The sequence below is a fragment of the Fulmarus glacialis genome, unplaced genomic scaffold (assembly GCF_000690835.1).
Source record: "Fulmarus glacialis isolate BGI_N327 unplaced genomic scaffold, ASM69083v1 scaffold31451, whole genome shotgun sequence".
NCBI lineage: Eukaryota > Metazoa > Chordata > Aves > Procellariiformes > Procellariidae > Fulmarus > Fulmarus glacialis.
The window spans coordinates 85,893-106,068 of NW_009192816.1; the positions used below are offsets into that span (position 1 = coordinate 85,893).

The 20,176-nt window shown below is 34.7% G+C and overlaps 1 protein-coding gene across 1 annotated transcript in view; it reads right to left on the reverse strand.

Annotated features, from left to right (window-relative positions):
- The window catches only part of BRIP1 (BRCA1 interacting protein C-terminal helicase 1), a 61,427-nt gene that overhangs the window by 34,502 nt on the left and 6,749 nt on the right, over nucleotides 1-20,176 (reverse strand). The window contains exons 6-13 of the mRNA XM_009587222.1: nucleotides 17,198-17,491; nucleotides 16,482-16,703; nucleotides 15,779-15,978; nucleotides 12,109-12,241; nucleotides 11,447-11,598; nucleotides 10,734-10,905; nucleotides 10,488-10,625; nucleotides 9,924-10,085 (exon numbers count right to left, since the gene is read on the reverse strand). Coding sequence (XP_009585517.1) covers nucleotides 9,924-10,085; nucleotides 10,488-10,625; nucleotides 10,734-10,905; nucleotides 11,447-11,598; nucleotides 12,109-12,241; nucleotides 15,779-15,978; nucleotides 16,482-16,703; nucleotides 17,198-17,491 — 1,473 coding nt within the window. The remainder of the gene's footprint in view (nucleotides 1-9,923; nucleotides 10,086-10,487; nucleotides 10,626-10,733; nucleotides 10,906-11,446; nucleotides 11,599-12,108; nucleotides 12,242-15,778; nucleotides 15,979-16,481; nucleotides 16,704-17,197; nucleotides 17,492-20,176) is intronic.

Here is a 20,176-nt window from a genome sequence, read left to right on the forward strand (position 1 = left end):
AAAACTAACCAGGGAGGGGAAAAAAAAAAAAAAAAAAGGATAAAAACTCTTCCTTTGTTCTGGAGATCTGACTCAGTTGACAGAAAATTCAGAGTAGCACAAGAACGATCACAAGGAAAGGGAGAACCTCGCCGTTCAGCAGCAAGCTGCTGGATCATCTCCTCTAACTTCTCTAAGCATATCTAATGTTTGGATTGTCTCTAATTTCCCAGGAAAATTACTCCATAACCAGTAATCTAGGATCCTGTCATACTGTTTAAGAAAGAAAACAAATATTGTGCAACTATTCAGATTGTCAGTTATAATCCCCCAAAGATAAAATTTTATCTTTGATGTAGCCCAACATTTTTCTTGGCCTGCTTTGTGAGTAACACATGTGGATGGTCAAAACTGAAATTAGCCATTGGTAACCAAGCAGTGGGAAAAAAACCACTCCAAAACCAAAACCCAAACAACTCAAGAGGTTAAAAAATTCTGAGTGAAAACATTCTAATAAATCATTATAATAAAACACACATCAGCTTTAAAAGTTTAGGAGAATTTCAATTATTCCTTTGGAGCATAATTCAGCACTATTCTGGCTTTCTTATTTCAAGGAGATAACGTTTACTGTAGCCTCTATAATTACACAAGAAATGATCTTGCCAGGGTGTGAACTGCCAGTTCCATCTTCAATTTTGGCAGAGTAACTTGATTGAACTGATGACATGAAAGGAGGAGGCTTGCCAGCAGAATTTGAGGATAAAGATTACATACCTGGTTATAGAAAAACTCTTATTCTAATTCTTTTTGTATGAACTTCACTATTCCTTCTGCTACTGTCCTTCTCTATTTGAACTGATACCACCACAATAGACTTCAGTGCCCGAGGCAGAGAATAGAGAGTTGTGATGGAATGGTTGAAATCCTCCATCACACAGAGTGATTTTTACATACGTGTCTTAGCTATGCCCAAGTCAATGGGAAAACTGGACACTACAGACTTTAGAAATCACATTAAGATTTACAGGAGCTATTGGAGTTCTCAGAAGACACCTCAGATAATGCACACCAAGCCTGAAAATTGTTCTTTTGGATGTATGTGAGGGCCCCAATAGCTAGACAGTTTATATTACAAACATTTAAATGTTTAAATGATGGAAAAATAGAGAATAAAACTGAAAGTAGATATTGTACATGATTAATGGGAGCAAAAAACCCTATAAAACATAAAGAAGCTGAGATAAAAATCAGAAAGAAAACTACCAGTGCAGAGCAAGAGTGAAAAACAAGCAATGAAGAAACAATAGTGAATAACAAGTAAAACAAAATTCCTTCTATGTTTATTAGATACAAATGCTGAAATGCTTAGTTTTTGAGTCATTAGAATTCGGCTTTTTTAGATCACATTTTCCCCAAATTATGCCCCATCAGACAGAAATCACTTCACTAAGATTTTCATCAGAGTAAGGCAAAAGACACAGTTTTAGAATCTGGCAATAAGCCTTTCTTTTCAAAGAAAAAGAAAAAAAACCCCAAAGGGTCACTTCAGTGTCATGAGCCCTACCTCAGCCCCCTGCAGTCACTGAAAAAACTCCAGTGAGGCATTGCAAAACTTCCAGGGGGCATTGCACAGCCATTAGTGCCAGGAAAGAGACACACAGTGCCTCTCGCATGTTGTTTAATTACTCTTCCATCATTTTGCTCTACTTCTATTGTTAGGTACTTGCACATAATTTGAGATAGCAAGGATGACAGAATTCTATTCCCTACAGTCTTTTCTTGGTTTTAGGGTTTCTTACATACTGTAATAGCACCGTTGCAGCTGTTTGGCTCAAACAAATAAGACTTCTGGAGTAAGAGAATGCCTTTCCCTTGAGGGCAGCAAGCAAATGCTGTGCAGAAAGTGAGTACCATTATTAATTTACAATTATTTCGTAACTTACCCCTGATACGCCAGTCTGTTTAAGGGCCTCCTTTCTTTTCATCCCAATGAACGTCATGTTGGATATTAGCTATAGTTACATCTAAAACTGGATGACGCATTGAAACATTCTGTTTCCTTTATCATTTTAAAGCTGTAACAGTGTATATTACCTTCTATAACATTAAAATCATGCAGAAAGTTAACGTTTATGTAACTTCAAAGGACAAATTTCTGTCATAAAACATAGGTGGTGTGAACAGATTCCCACATCCTGCAAATATTTACACACTGGAGTAAATCTCTTCCTCGAAGTACTCCTACAGCTGTCAACAAGAATATCAAGGAGAATATTAGTCTTGATAAAGCATTTATCCCTGCATATTATACCTAAATACACCTAACAGAAAAATTTAAGCAATCTTATGGAACCCACCCGACGTTACTAGATAATTCCTCACATAAGCACTGTGCAATCAGTGCAACTGCACCACGGAGCAACCATCTGTGGTGCAAACAACTACTTTCCTATTTAATTTCAAATTCGCCTTTTAACTGCACAAACCTAATGGTTTCCAATTTTTCCTCCATACACATTACAAGCAGAAAGACACTGTGGAATGTTTATCTCTTATCTGGATATTGTCATTTTACTGTCTCAAACTTCTTAAAACAAGCTTTTCGCTAGGGAGGAAATCAGTCAGCATCAGACCTAGTGGGGAAACCCTGCACTTGCTCAATGTCTATGGCTCTTACATAGTTCCAGATGTTCAGAACATTAATAATGCACTAACTCAAAACCTCTTTTTGAAACTTTAGAATGTGCAAATTGCATTAAAACCTCTTTGCCCTCATTAATGGTATTGTTACAATCCCAGTACTCTGGAAAATGTTTTTTGGCATTTGTTTAACTTTGTGATATTGCCATTTACTCATTTTAACAGCCAGTGCTCAAATCTTAATGCTTTTAATAGGCCTGGCTAAACAGACTACCATCTTTTGTAAATTTATTTAAGTAATTTATTAAATAAGTAAAAGTTGTCTGAAGGCAGCATTGGTTTTTTTTATTGATGGCAGAAAAAATGGGTTTCTTATAATTTATTTACAAAATTGTGTTTCAGGAAAGTTTTAGAAATGAAAATATTCTATTCTTTTTTTCAGTGTTATGACGAATTCATTTTCTGCCACTCTGACATAGACTTCTTTAAAAAAATAATTTTCTACTAACCTCATACAAATCTCAGTAAGAAAAGGGGTCTGTCTTAAACTAAGACAAGCCAGACATTCAGAATTAATACTGAAACTGTACATCCCTCCCTCAGCCTGTCATATATAGGGGTGGCACATTTATGTCCAGGCCAGGAGACAGTATAGTCAAGGACTTGGTCTCATCTCCAGTGCAGACACACTGCTGCACAATGGCAGAAGAGTGCAATAGTCAGAGGTTAAACTGAGGTCCCTCCTGTTTATTCCAAATAACTACCTAGACTGAACCGGAAGATTCTCAGTCTGTTTGAAAACAGCACAAGTTACATCTATTGCCATGCTCTACACTGCTCATAGAGTTAATTAATATTGTTAAGGCCTGCTCGCCTAAAGTTGTGTAATACTGCCAAGAATGGTATGTCAACAGAACGGTAAACAGCACTTGTCTGCAACTTCACCACAGCTTTGGTGATACCTTAAACATGGAAAGGGAGCCAAGACAACAAAGGTGTTCCAGTCCAAATGGATTTGCTGTCACCCAATCCAGTCTGTTCTCACTGAAGAAAACGTGATCAGCCAAGAGAACAGGAAAAGGGGATGAGATTGACAGAACTTAAGCTCTGAACTAGCAGCTCTTAAAATTATGAGATACATAGAAACTCAAACGTGAAATTCAGCATTTATTTTTTGCAAGTGACAAAAGTTACTATATATGTATCATTATAACCTTACCCCAAAATTCTCAAGGGAAACAGCAAATGCAATGCAGCATTAATTGGTCTGTACCTACACATTAATAGTTCTGCCTTCCTAACTAACATAGCACATGGCAATGCCAGTTTATGATGACGGGTATTTGTTCATTAGTAGCAGGATTGAGACTGCCAGATGTATTCAAGATAGGTATTGAATAGTTTGGTCCCAGATTTACACAGAACTCGTGACATGCTCACTTGCATGGAAAAGTAACAACTGTTGTTAGAACTGACTGTATTGCAAATATTTACCCTTATATTTAAACCTCAAGTTCAATAGCATCTGTGATAGTGACCTAAAAATTATTTTCTCGTGGTTTTGGTTGCTTTTAAATTATACCCTTAGTTACAAAAGTGCTACTTCAATAATGGAGCAGTGCTTTCAATTAGCCTTGTAATTCCTGTTTCCTCTTTTACTTTGTCTGTTCTGTTCGTCTTTTCCTTAATTCCAATTCCCAACGAAGGGCTAGTGAACAGGAACAAAACTCAAAAACACCCCTTAATATAGATTGTATGAGAACCTTCTTTACCAACCAACCTTACTAGAAGTAAGTCAGTCTGGAAAAAAAGGTCATTCACAAGAAAAGTGCTCTAGGAAACAAACGCCTTAGACCACTTGGTTCCAACATAGTATTTGTTAAAGTTACTCTTCACCAACCCTTCGAATCACTGCAGTACACAGCAGAAGCTCTAGACAGTCCAACAATTTTCCAGCAGATATTGTTTAGTTGTAAGAAATCTTGCTACTTTTTCATTATTGTCCACTAAATTGCCCCCAAAACACTAATTTGCTGGAATTTATACATAAAAAAAGAATCAATGTTAATGCAATATAAGAAAGACTTAAAAATACTGCATTCATTTTCTTTTCTAATCCTATTATCTTCACTAATTTTGTAATTAACTACCCATTAGAGGTAAAATACACATAGCACCATAGCTGTAAACCTTAAACAATTGTCACCTCCATTTTAAAACAATAACACAACTGGTATGACAAAAAAGTATCTATTTTACAGACATTTGGATACAAATACTCCATAGAGAGTATAGCAAATAATTTTTTAAACGTAGATTTAGATCATTCAGCCACTTCTAAGAGGTTCACAAGACAGACAACAAAGCAGTTACTATTTCTATCTTTGTAGGCTAGTATTTCCTGAAATTTTCTTCATTTTTCCAAGATATTTCCCTCTACAAAACTATTTGATACAGTATAATGCAAAATACACAGCAACACTGTACAATTACTGAGTAAAACTGCTATTTGACCTCAAAAGTTAAAGCTTTGTAAAGGAAAGCAGATACAAAAGAAATATGACTAATCTGAATCAATGGAGAACACTACATCTTAAAGGTGTAGGAGGAAAAAAAAAAAGGAGTAAACAAGTCTTAGATCTCAAGCGAAGAATACTTATCAGTTCATAAGTTTTACTGATGAAAACAGGCAGTCAAAGCCTTTTGAGCAACTTTCTTATTTTAAAAATATTACTTCCAAGCTATGGCTCAACAATTAGCAGATACAAATTAACCAACAATGCTTCACAGAAAAAAAAACCCCAAACCACCAACATTAACATTATTGTCCAAAGCTTATTTTGTAAAAAAGCTACTAAAGAAAGGTCAGTTAATTCATCATGATGGATTATCACTAAAATTTATAAGCATTAGCATTTTTCTCCTTGCTGGATACCTTGACTTTGATATGACACATATTGAATGAATCATCTAAGATGCAGGCACCAGGAAAGATATATCTTAATGCAGACAGGTCGGCGACATGAACCCTAATGGTCCTTATCTTAATCTTGTTTAAAAGCATCTTAGATTTCTGAGTAATCTTTTCACCTTCTGATATTCTCTTTTATAGAGTGTTTTTGCTGGAGTTGCTACTGATTTTCACATAAATGAATTTTTGTTGCATAGTATCACCAGTTTTAGTACCCCTAAAAATTATCTAGGTTTGCAATTTAGTAAATGTTAAGATTAAGCTTATTTTTAAAAAAAGTCAACGTGCCAGAACTCCGATAATGACCATAAAAATGCGTATGTTATTGTAGATTATCCCATTCATGAAACATGGCAACACAGCTGTTCATAACATAAACAGACACCTATCAAATGTGGAGATCTGTATCTGATGCATTGTTTTCTTCTCATTCGTATGTTTTCCTCCATTGCGTTCTTAACCTCGGATATTTGCCATACATATATTTTAAACAGCCACTCTTCAATGAAAATATATTTATTCAAATACCTGATTAAGATAAAGGCAAGGTTCTCTACTATTTCTTTTTTTATATTCACATCTAGTAATTCCAAGTTACAGAGATAAAGTGGCAGACTTTTCCCACAAAACTGCACTGAGCTCTTTCTGCTACAGCTGCTTTGATTAAAAAAAAAACAGGGGATGGAGGGGCATAGAGGAAGATAACAGGTGAATTATTTTTAATTCAGATTTTTTTGCAGTAACAGCAGTTCATACATTAGGTAAAAAAGGTCTTTGGAAAGTACCTTCTCAGCCTGACAAAGTATTTTCTTAAACTGATAATTAGGAAAGGATGCAGGCTTACAATGTGTGGACTTTAAACTCTTCACAAAACAGTTGAATAACATTCTACAGATTATAAGTATCTTGTTGCAGGGGGCACTCAAGAGCAAAACATAGACAAGTGACTACTACCTCTTCCTGGCAGTAGACAGCTTCTTCAAAGAAATCTACAATCTCCCAGGAAATTATCTACCTGAAGAAACACTAATAGAGAAAAATGCAAGCCATTAATAGATGCTTTTTGCACACATTAGCACTGGAATCAGTATTTAACTAAAATTCTAGCTCCTGCAGCAACGTACTCTGCTGACATTTATAATGTTCATCTCAGATGTTCTATAAGCAGCATCCAGTTTTCTCATTTTATGATTAGGTTAATGCGGTGACATTTAGAAATTTTATTTGCCCTCTATTTATTTGCACATTGGAAACTTTCTAGTAGGTTGATATATCTTCTAGGTGAGTGTGAGATATTTTTTCTATTATACACTTCAGAAGTCTGAAACAAATAGTTAAATTTCTACCAGAGTTTGTTTCTCCAGCTTTAACATGAATAAAAGGGGTCATCACTTTCACCAAGTATTGGTAGATTACTACTTTAACGTATACAAAGCAACTTGGAATTCCAGACAAAATATAGAGAAATAAATATTACTCATAAAAGCCCCTTAAATTCCAGATTGGGAAGTTCAAATGGTAATATTCATTCTATTTCTGCCATAATTTTTTTTTATTTCCGACATCGTGTAAGGACATTCTGAATAACAGGACAAGCAGTAAGAGAACACTGCTTGGGTGCTAGCTCTAGGGTCGCAACGTCATTCATCACAAACTGTGTCAGGCAGGGTTCTCAACCTCTCCTGCCTGTGGCAGGTGCTACACCTTCCATTCTTTCTACTCCCATAGACAGAGGCCAAAAAGTGTTGACTTACCATTCTTACAACAAAAAAGAACATATACCTATATTTTATTAAAGTAAATGAAAGTCTACGAAATTCGAAGTGAACAGAAGTGAATGAAAGTGCAGTAAGATGCTATTTCTGTCTCTGGCACTCTCCTTATATACAAAGAAGGAAAGCAACATACAATTTACTACCTGAATTAAATTTATAATGGGCTTTCCAGAAAAATAAAAATAAATAAAACTTTATTTACAAAGCAAAATAATTAGGGATAATTGTCAAAGAGGTTTTCTGGCAAACAGGTAAAAATGTGCAGCATGAATGCTGAAAGTGAGGTACTGAAACAGAGCCATCCAAGAAGCAGGGTCTCTGCTGGAGGTGCAGAGCACAGGACATCATTGCTGAGCCACAGATTCTTAAAACTAAGAGAATGTTGAACTGAAAAATGCATCTGTAAGTGTAACCAAACTGAAATCCAATGTACATGCCTAAATTCAAGCTCCGTCAAATTACCTAGATAGATGGTACTCAAAATTCAGAGCATTGCCCTCAGCCTTCCAGACATTTGAAAAGACTTTATTTTTCACTTATTCCAAAGTTGAAACTCCAATTCATAAAACAGGTTGAGCCCTGAAAAAAATCTGCTTAACTTGTAATAGTTAATTTAGTGAGGTACATGACCATATATATTAATCACATCTTGATAGCCTTGAACAATTTCTTTAAAAGCTGCGGTTTTTTAAAGAGACATAGCAATTTCCCCAAGAAAATCTCTGAAAATCAGTTTTGAAATGCAAATGTGCAGGTAAGCAATATTCTGTATGATGATGAAAGAAAAATACCTTGTTTTCCCTGTACTAATATGCTTATGCTTATATTATTCTGTGTTTTCAACATATTAATCTCAGACTTAAAGGCAACCCAATCTAGAATAAAAGAAGTAGAATGAAAAAGGGCATCCATAGAAAAATATTGGCAATGTGATTTTAAAATATCATCCTTCAATTGTCTGCAATTTATATTTATCAATACTTTTTGCTAGGATCATGGAAGTGTTCCCACAAAGAAAAAAAACACTCAACGTGTTTAGCTAGGTGACCTTTCAGTAAAACATAAGGGCAGTGAGAGGGGGAAGGGTACTAAAGCTGTCCAGCAATCTCTTTCCTTCTTTATTAAATGTCATTACAAAGTCTCTCTATACTTTCAATTCAGATTAGTATTCTCATAAAAACTTTCATAAATATTTGTCAGGTCTGTACACATAAGATCAACTATCACATACTTTTCAAAATTATACACTTTAGTAAAAAAAAAATGATGATAGTGAAAACTGAAATATGCTCCCATTTCAATTCTTAAATAAATTGAATGCAAAATTTATTTTCAGATTGTTAACTTTGGATATAAGTGCAGAGTTTTGTGAGCTAGGTTAAATAAATTTATAGTCAGTAATCTGCTTTTTTCAATGACTGTACATTACCTGGTCTAATGTGGTCACCTAATGGTTACTGTCAGTAATTGCACTGATGACTGCAATTCTTTATAGACACCCCATAAAGAAAAAACTCTCGCTTTGCAGCCTCTTCAGTTAAATAGTTAAACTAACACAAAGGTTTTGTGAAAAAGAAGAAATCTGTTTTATTTCATTTTTTAAAATACTCTGTTAAGGAACCTTAGAGATGAGGGAAATGGTCTGAAACCTTTATTTCCATTATGCTGAGGTTTTTGTTCATTTGGTAGGATTTTTTTCATTTCGGTTTTTTTTTGAGAGGTTTTTGTTTTGTTTGTTGAGAGGATTTTTTAAAAATCATACATGATGGTTTAAAAAAGTCACACTGTTGCAAGCATTACAAGAAAAATGGGCACGAATTACAGAATTATATTGCAGGTTTATATTCCTGTTCCTCAGAGCTGACCATAAATAACAGTAAGAACTAATAGAGAAGAAAGCAGAACTACTGTGAGGTACAGATTAACCATAATTAGATATCTGTTGTCAGTGAAATTAGATATTACATAGTTTGAAATTGAGAAATTTGATTCCTTTCAGCCAATGCCAGTGAGCAATTCCCCCCAACTCAAGAAAAATATACTACAATCTCCAATGCAGTGAAATGGAACAAGAAACAAGGAAAGAAGAAATTAACTGGATGAATACTACATTCAAATGGCATACAAAGACCATGCAAAGGCATTCTTGCTGCTGAGTTATACACAAAGTTTCCTTTCATGATGTGTACTTACATGGGGGAGTTTTTTGTTTTTTTTTTTAATAATTTCAAAACATCCAGGGAAACAATTTACGAGAAAATGCAGATCAGTCGGGCTTTTTTTTTTGGTAAAACTAATTGAAACAATTGTACTCATTAACTAAGATACAGACATCTGTTGAAAACAAATACGAACATATTTTTTCATGAAAACAAACTTGTATGCCAGCCAATATGACATCAAGAAATTACAATACAATATAATCACAATGTGTTATTACAATACATTAATAAACATTTATATATGTTGATGCATAAAGCAAAAGATTACATAGTACATTTTCAAGTAGAGTGGATGTGTTTTTAGAGGAAGAATATGAATTAAGATTTCCTTACCTTATAGGATGGCAAAAAGCACAAAATTCCTTGGCCAACTGTTTGACACACTGAAAGCAGAAGTGCTCCCACCTCATCTTGGAACTCAAAGGTCTCTGTATGCTGGAACGTGGCACACAATTTCCGACCATTAGGGCCTGATCCAATGGTGCCAACCCAAACCTGGTGTATTTCATATTAAAAAAGTAAATTCTAAAATACGTGACACAAACTGTATTAAATTACATTGGGTTAAATAATGAAATTTTAAGTGTGAAGGAAAATATTGAGGTATTTCTAAACAAATTAATTCCAGTACTTAAAAGCAGAAGAGAAAGTGCAATAACTGATATAAGATGCCTATTACCAAAATAGCATGACTTCAACTTTTCTAGGGAAGTATCCGTATAAAAATTGCCCCTTTTTGCATTTGAAAATGAAACTTTACAATTGCATTACTGCGAGCAATAGTCTGTTCTGTACATTTCTTTTTGGGTTTGTCATAATTTTTATTTGCAAGTTATTGTTTCTTTTCCAATGCCAACATTACACCTCAGGAGAGGGAACAAAGATGCAGAAGTTTACCTGTGAGTTCCGAATAACGTGATTTGCCTCCAGTTGAATAGAAAACTTCACGCCAAGCTCTGAAGAAAATGAATCCATTGGAGAGAGTGTACCAGATGTCAGAACAATTGTTCTGACATCACTTAAGTCTGAAAAAGCCTAGGTTGGAGAAAGAAAAGAAGGAATTTAGAAAAATCAATACAATCACTTTAAGTTCTTATATGTATTTGTTATCACTCAAGGCCTTCTACTTCACACTCAGCTTACCACGGCAGGATTCAAGCACCAAAAATTAAGCATATGGACTACGGTTTTCTGCCGCAAACTCCTTTTATGCTTGGGCCGTGCAAAGAAGGCACTTGTATCTGAAACATCAAGTTGGTTTTCATTCATCCAAGCGTAAGTTTGTTGTAGAGCAACTCTGTAGTCATCTGCATACCTATATAGGCATATAAAAATATTAACGAAAACTACAATTAAGCAATCAAATTGTAAGCATTAAGCTCATACAAAGCAGTGTTGCTACAATGCATTTACAATTTAAGTATAAAAAAATAATTTTATACTTTCAGAAAAAACAGTGAAACTTTACAATAATTAATATTTAAAAATAAGGTTTATATCAGAAACTTTTAGTAACCGCTGGCATTAGTAGTCAAGATATCAAGACAGTGAAATGATAAGTGCTATGTAGAAAAACAACACCCATGCATATTTAACTTGGCAACACATCAAGAAAATTTACACTTAACCTTCAAATAAATTTCTTCAATATTTGAATTCATTTATGAATGAAAAAAATAATTTGATAGTATTTAAATTCTTCCCACATAAATAGATTTTCCAAAGCTTTCTGAAATGTTAGTTTTGCTCAGAAGCCAGACACCGTAACTGAGGTGTTGCACAAATGAAAGAGTCATTTTGGCTAAGCAGCTGAATTAAACACAACCACACAACTCAGACTATGTATTTGCACTGACCTGCTATTATCTTTAAAAAGACATAAAAGAACCATGAATAACCCTTTCAGCACAATCTGAGTGGCAGAGCTCACAATTGGTATCTCAATAAGTTCCTCTTTACCGAGCACTGATACTTTTTCTTCTTTTTCCAGGACAGTAGCAAGATGTTTCTATAAGAGGCAAACAAATTCCACATTAACAACATACTAAGTAACTTCTCAAAAACAAAGCTAATACAGATACAAGACTATCAGCACACCGTTTTAAAAGTTCATCTAAGACACCTATAAAGTCAGACTGAAGACAGAATTGAAAAGGAAAAGTAACAACGCTTCTAACATATTTGGCTTACACAGAAAGGAGGGATAAACTTGAAAATAGTTTAAATACATTTCAACAGTCTATAAAAACGCAGAGGAATAGAACAGCCAAAACTATCACTGACTCAATGGTTCAATTTAAATAATTGTACACGATCAATTATATCCTTTAAAACATTGATTCTTACAGTGGCTCTAGTGGATTACTCCTGGTTTTCATGAGGTATCATTTTCAGACAGCTTTTCAATATTGCAGTAAATTAAAAAATGTGTTAGCATTTAACTTATGTACATTTTAAGATGTTTAACAACATCAATATTATGCACTCTTATATTTATTTATATAGCATACAACATTACCTGTAAAATCGGAAAAGTAATACCAGTTATTCCCATTTTATGCAAAATGGTGAGCATTTCTTTTCCACTCCAAACCTTACAGGAAGTTTCATACCCTCTTTCTACTAGCTGACTAGAGCTCTCTTGTAACCAGCTGTAAAAAGAGAGAAATCAGAAATAATTTCAGCATTAATTTTAGAGATTTAGAGATACTTTGCAGGTACAAACCAAACCAAACCTCACCTCAAAAATTGCACCAGACTTCTATGACGATAATAAATATTTTACTACGTCTAAGTAGAGAGATTCTGCTCTTGATGCAGCTCATTGAAGCGATAAATAAAATTTGTCCCTATATGTTTATATTTTATCATCATATAATATCTTTACAATGAAGAAAAAGGATTAAAATATAATCTGCTCTTATGATATAACATATCAGGCTCATTTAAGAAAGATTTCTGCCGTACTTTTAAAGCCACTCATTATTACTCTAACTGATGCAAGCTGGTTTATCATCCCTGTCAATTCCAGGCTTTCCTATTAAGAACAAATCTTGAGGCATGAAATGAGTACTTTTAATATTTATACACAGTAAGGGAAAGTGGGGCAATAAAAAGTGCATATTTTAACCTACCTACAGGTATTTGTAACTCCGCTACAATTTAATTTAATTAAGCAGAATTATAATTGTATGTACAATGCAAAATGTGATAGGACTTTCTAAAAACGTGATCTAAACATGCAGATCATCTCATTTGTGGCAGAACTAAAACATTCTCTAACTGAATGTGTCCTCCATCATCCCTGCAGTATTACAAGATCTTCCCTCCGTCTAGAAAAGCAGGCAGGCTTCCTCGCTCTCAGGAAATGCCGAAGCTGTCTATTTCATCAACCAGCAGGAGGCATCAGAAAGACAGCTGTCATTTCTACAACAGTTCAAAACATTTACCTGTAAAATCAGTTAATCATTATCAACTAAAGCAACAAGGCTTAGTGACTGTTTCAGTTCCAGATTTCCTGTCCTGTCACTGCAAATAATCTGCTCAATGGAACAATTAAAAAACTTTCCTTTTGCCAGGTTAAATGCAAACAAAAACCCATATATGGGACCGTAACAATCACTTCTTTGGCTATAATTTGCTTTATCTTATTAAGGAATGATGATCACTAACACAGGCAGAACTTCACCAGTGTAGTACTCTGCCCCACTTCCTCAAATGTAACATCAAAAAGACCTGGAACTAAAATTAGGAAAAGGCCACTATGACAGAAATGAATCAGACTTACAGCGGATAAAACATTTCAGGAAATGTAAAACTTCTGTTTCCCTGTTATGAACTTCAAACACTATCACATACTTTTGAAATGGTCATGCTATAAATACAAATACAAACTTAACACAATGACCTTCCTAATACTAAAATATCACAAAAAAAGCAAATTCGAGAATAAATTCCATCCAATTAAATCTAATGTTAAAGCATGTACTTGAAATACCTGTTAATTTATTTTTAGAGTAAAGCAGTAAACATAAATAAAATTAGCTTAATTCCCAGAAAGATATCTATGGTTTTGAAGCTAAAATTGGTGTATGCCATATTTTCAGGACAATGTTGCAAACATACCTTCAATTCAAGGAATTATATTTGCTCCTTCCCTCCCTACCAGAAAATCCCAGTTATACAGCTTACTCCACTGAACAAAGCAATTTGTCCTGGTAAATCTGCAACTTATAAGAAAAGCTTGCCAGTATACCTCTATTGGTATATCTTCAAATTCCTCAGAAAGGTCATTTTAGCACCTCTGTAGCACTAAGCCCATGCTTAAGTGCTTTCTGGAATGAGGGCCCAGGATTTTTATAACCGAAATAAGATTTTTCTAATTACCCATGCATTTGGCAAAGCCATGTCATTATGCAACAGCATTTTACCAATTACTGGCTATTTACACCCAGTCTTCTGCTTTCCAACAATTACTTTTCATGCTGTTGGCAGATTTGCCAAGACAATGAACCTTAGTTTTTCTGATAAGGTTAAAAAGCTTGAGGCAATCAAATCTCCAGCCATGCTGTTCTCATCTTTTACTAGAATTTAACATTTGAAATATCCAAGGTAGGAGAATTAGCTTCTGCAAAAAAGAACAACAAAAGTCACTTGTCTCTACGACACATAAACATTAACTCTCAGAATAGAGAAAGGATAGGAAAAATGGTGAACTACTTGCTGTAGTGTACTCTAAAGTCTATTTCACCAACCACTAATACAAGAAAATGATGATTTGACATGCACTGAATCAGAGTTCAGTTAAATTCAAAGCCACTTGCATCATTATTCACTTTTATTCTGCTGTCTTGGTTGTTCAGGGTTTCATTAGCATTTCTGAACTCTTTCAGTCCCTGTATCCCTCAAAAGAAAGGTTCAAAAATCAAGGGCTACAGAGCTGAATTCCAAATTTTCTAGTGGTGACAGACTCTTCTGACGTAGTTTCAATTTTCTCATGTTCCCACTCCACCCAAAAGGCTTTTGCCCTTGACCCCTTGTTTCTTTCCCTCCTTCCTGAGCTTCTGCCCCCACTCCATTTGCTTTTGTTTCATCCCTTCTCACGATTTTCAACTTCCGCTCAGGTCTTCCCCTTCCAATTCTGTCTCCATAGTTTCTGGGTTTTACCTTCTTTTTTGCTCTTACTACCTTTTCCTCTATGGATACAGAAAGAAGCAGAGAAGAGAACATTTTTTGGTTTTCAGCTTCTTTCTGCCTTACTGATCAACTCTGGCCTTCAAAACCACTCCCTCAAGCATCCATATTTCTCTATCCACTGAACTCCACAATCCTTGTGTTCCAACACGGCAGGTACCAAGAGATTCGGCACATCCTTGATTTCAATTTCAGTACAAAAGCAAATCATTAAAACCACATTCTACTGACATAGTCCAGGGAGAACGAATGATCAGTAATTCTGTGTGGACAACTTTTGCCTGAGAATAATCAGAAATTTGAAGAGGATAGTGCATGCTCTGTTCAAAAAGTCTGCTACCTGAATTCTCCAAAGACTTCAATAAGTCTCTTCTGAGAATTCGCACATACCCCAATTTTTCAGACCCTTGTATCTCTTTGCTCAAGTTTGAGTTGTTTCACAGGGAAAACAAAGGGCATGACTGATAAATTCACTTTCAGTTATGAAGAATCTATTCCACATAGATTCCAATCTGATTCCAAGAACAGATTCCAACCTATTCCAAACACTTCCTGTCCAAGGTTCTGAAAGCATTTTATAAATGTGAACTAACTAATGCTTTGACAAAATAATGCTATTACTATTTGTCAAATAAGCACACAGAAGTGTGTGAAAGATAAAAATTATTTATCTTAGCTAAAATTTTCATACAGAACTTCACAAACTAGGACAGTAAGCCCCATAAAGATCAGTACATCATTCAAGAGCATAACATACTTTCGAAAAGAGAAATTCAAGGCCTCCCTTTAAGACAAGAGTATTTTTTTAAGTAGATCAAACCCTTGCGCATTCCTCAAATGAACAAAAGGCAGGTGACTGCATAGTTTGAAATATACCTCTGTTGCATTTTATCTGATGCAACATAGTAACCAGTAAATTGCATCAGCAAAAGGAATCTAAATGTAATTTTAAAAAATACTAATTGATATAATGGAATTAGAAAGAGTTGCCTTACTTTGTCAAAGAGTAGCACACAGCCCGAAGGGGCTCATGATCCTTCCGTCTGACGTTGTTATTGACCATGAAATCTAGCTCTTCTCGAGCAGCTCTTAGTTGACTTTCTGTAACACCGTAGCTCACTGACTCCCGAGCACAGTCCTCAATATTATGGGCTTCATCTAAAATGACTACTTGGCCTTTTAGGTTAATTTCCATCTAAAAAAGAAAATTATTATCTAGTAAAACAGAGCGAAAGACATTAATGAGAAACAGCAACTAACAGGATCCTGTTAAAAAAGTGCATATTCTGCATCCAAGTGTAAGCAACAGAAAGTTTTCAGCTTTTTGATCCAATTTCTGTAACCTAGAAAATAACCGGGGGAAGCCTTATCTCAGCCTGGACGAATATAATCTGAACTTACTACACTCTCCATAAACTAAACAATTGTGAAGTTTGCAAGGGTTTCTTTTCCACTGATTAAAAAAACCATGTGACTGATCAGCTAGCATATGAGACCAGTGGAAGCATTACTTGGAAAACAGAAATGCTCATTTTGGGGGGGGAGGGCAAGAGAGAAAAAAATTCTTTAACCCAGGAGTTATTTTGTAGATAATATTATGGATATAAATCAGATTTCAGTTGACCCTAGCCGCTGATCATTATGTTTCTAACTTCCCTTAAACTTCAGTTATTGCAATTTTCTTACAAATATACTTACACTCTCTCGTATCTGCGGGTCTAGGAGATAATTATAAGGACAAAACACAATATCTGCGCCCACCATGAGTTCTCTGGCTGCAAAATATGCACAGGCACGAAGCTTCTTTCCCAGGCTCACTAGATCTTCAATGTCCCAAGCCTGATACATCCTATGTGCAGACTGTAGGGCATGGTGTTCACTGAGTTTATGAACACCATGATAGTAAAGACAGGACTTGCCCTAAAAGCAAATAAGCACAGACAGGTAGTGGTTACAAAAAATAATGAAAAACAAGTAAGCTTAAATCCTCCAAGTTGTTACATGCATTTGACTTTATCTCCTGAAAGCACTTCTAACAGCTACTTTTTATATTGGACAATAATGAAAAACACATCATGTCAGAAAGAAAACGGGCAAATCCATGTTCCTAAAATGTACATTGATAAAGGACACCTCTTTCTTCTTCATCTATAAAACCGAAGACAATTTAAGTCTTACTAAGAACATTAACCTAGCAGTCATAAATATTATTCCTATCATCATATGTTTTTTCAGTATTGATACCGTGTATCAACATTTTCTAACCATTAATATTTAATTGAAACCAACTTACCAGAGTCATTTAACCAGCATAGTATAAAGAAGTAAAAAATGTTACTCATTTCAACTATTCAACTACCTTTCATTTTAATATGTCTAAATGAATGCTCATTTTCTGAAACAAAATTACTCACATGTTTTCCTTCCAGCAATTCTACACACATTTCGTTCCTGTTACTACCGCTACTAGATACCACTGGATGAATACAGGTATAATCCCGGCTAGAAAGAATTGTCATAGGGACACTGGAATACGCTGTTCTCTTCAGCTCTCTAGTAATCTGGGATATTTGCTTGTGTGTTCGTGTTCCAAAAAATATTTTGGGAATGAACGACCGATCTCCATTTTCTTTCTTCTTTGTGTTACTAGTATCTTTATCAATTTCTTTTCCGGAAGAACAGGAACACTCAGTGCAAGGACCAGAAGACTGCAAAACAAAACAAAAAAAGATTAACAAAATCCCACGGTAAGATGAACACGCTAAATCTGCTTATGGTCTATTTAGAAAATGCCCTCTAGTATAGTTCAAGATAGCCTGTTAAATCACTAGGTTGGCCTATCAAACTGCAAAAAGTTTTAAAATGTTAAAGCATACACACCACATCCTCATGTCTCAAAATCTTAAAAAACTTCTAGCAATCACTAGATACAACTTCATCATAGCCCAATCGTAGAAAGAATTATTATTCCAGTGGAGTATTTACACGTGATAATGCAAATGAACTTCTCACATTTAAGCTTCAGCATAAGGACACTCCTATTACAGAACAAGAAGTGTCCAGCACCTTAAATGAAGAAACCTTGGGACCAGACACCCAAATTAAAGTAGTGAGTACATTTTTCCTTAAAGCAAGCAGAAGAAATCTAGACAGTTTAAAGAAATCTGTTTGCAGATAAAACAGACTACATCATATACTCTCCATTAGAAACATGTTTGTCATGCCACTATGTCAAAGGCCATCTAGTAACCATGAGAATAAAAGACAAAACAGGGAATAATTCTAAACAGAATCTAATCCTGTAAAATATTTGTTAAAAGCCATTTTTTTTCTTCTTGAGAAGCACCATCTTTCATAATATAAAATACTGGAACAACTATCATGAAATTGTAATAAGTGTGAAAATACACAAGGAAAACAAAATAACTCATGAGTAACCATGTCCACACACCTCCCATAAAAAATAATGAATTCTCCTACTGTAAAAGAGTTTATATTTGGTTTTCAGGTGACAGTGCAAGTAACAACATGTAGCTGCCTGCTCAGATACTCCTCCCTCCCCTTTTAATTGTAATCAGTAAGTTCATCCATTATAAACAAATGATAAGTCATGCTGTGTGTTACACCACAGTTCTGGGGATCAAGCTGCCTTTTAGCCTCCACTCTGAGGAAAAGCAAGTTCGTATTACCCTTAGTCCCACTCAGCCTTGTCTGCCATTAAATATTACAATACCTGATAGAATGCATGTAAATGTAACCCTTCTGGAGCTGTCACTCACTGGGATAAAAGGTTCACTGATGTGCCAAATAAACAGGCCCTCAAACCAGATAAAGTTACACCCATGCTGGAATTGTTACATTCCCCTCTCAGGTTGCCAGTAACAGCAGATTTCATTACGGTGTGCTGCCACATTAAATAGCCAGTTCCAAATATCCTGCCTTCTATATTGAATAATTACTTATTCACTGAAAGGATAAAAAGAAGAGTTATGAATGGGGCTCTTGTCAACAGCGAAGCAGGAAACAGCTGACATATGGTATATGTTACATATGTGGCAATACTCAACTCGGTTTTACTCACACAGAAAACTGCAATGCAAATTGTACCTTGATATTTCTATCATCTATATTCTATTTTGCTCTTTGAAATAATGAAAACCACATTACCATGCTAACAATTAATATAACAGAAGCAGTTTACTTACTGTGTAGGGCCTTTAAGAACATTTAAATTAAATTTAAATTAAAATTTATCTTTTAACTCTAATTCAAGTCAGATTGTGTTTTCAGAAGTAAAAAGAATACACAGAATTCAAAGATGATACCATATCCCTAATACTTCACTGCTAATGCTAAGCTTCACATTCAGTTTGCCAAATAAAAGTAATAGAAAAATATTAGGACCAATCAGGCAGCTATTTTGCGAAAGTTGTTCTAACAACAGGAAAATGCAGTTCAAATAAATATACACATAAACATGTACAGAAGGCTCTTCTGTGATGGATTTAAAAAAACAGATATATTTGTTTTCATAAAAAGATTTAGAAGTGTGTTTTTATGTGTAAGACTTATAAATTACAGTATTTTACAGGTGGCCTTAAAAGTTTTTCTTAAAAGGTTTGAAATTGGCATAATACTGGCTTTAAGAAGCACTCTACCCAGTATTCCAGTTTTAAAATATTACCTTTAACTTTGAAAAAAGTTTTTTTTGTGAAAAAAAAATCAACATTGAGAGTTGTAAACTCAGACTGATTCTATAGTGACTAGTATGAGTATAAAGCTGCCTGCAGTAGTCATAACATTTCTGAAAGCCACAGACACCATTAGCCCAAAACACATAAATAAATACAACCTTTTTAGAAGGTCCTTATAATGAAGAGAAACTTTAAGAAAATGCTTGAAACATAGTTTAAAAGCTGAGTTCTTCATGTTATTTGCACATTATTCAACTGCAAATAACACTTTGTCAATTTGAACTTGAATTCTTTGTTATCCTTTAGAAAATGGTTTGGCCACCTTTAAATTTTATTAAAAAAACCTATTTTAATTCTATATTTCAATAAAAGGAATTTACTATCGATATCACATAGCAAAATGCCATTACTACAGCAAAAGGAAAGAGAATACTCTCCAGCTGAACAAAGTGATAACTCCAATATGGCAGTTCCCATAGCAGTATTGTCTCAAAGTACAAATTTTTAGACTCATAATACAGAGATACTGGTTATACTATAATAAAATTGGAAAATGTTTCAATTTCTTTATGAAAGAATCAGGGGGCTGAGTAAAAATAATTAATATTAAGATAATAGAGAACAATTTCACAATTCCCTCTGGCTTCAGAACTGTTTTCAGCTGCTTGAATCTGGAATAGAGATTTTCACTTGGGGGGG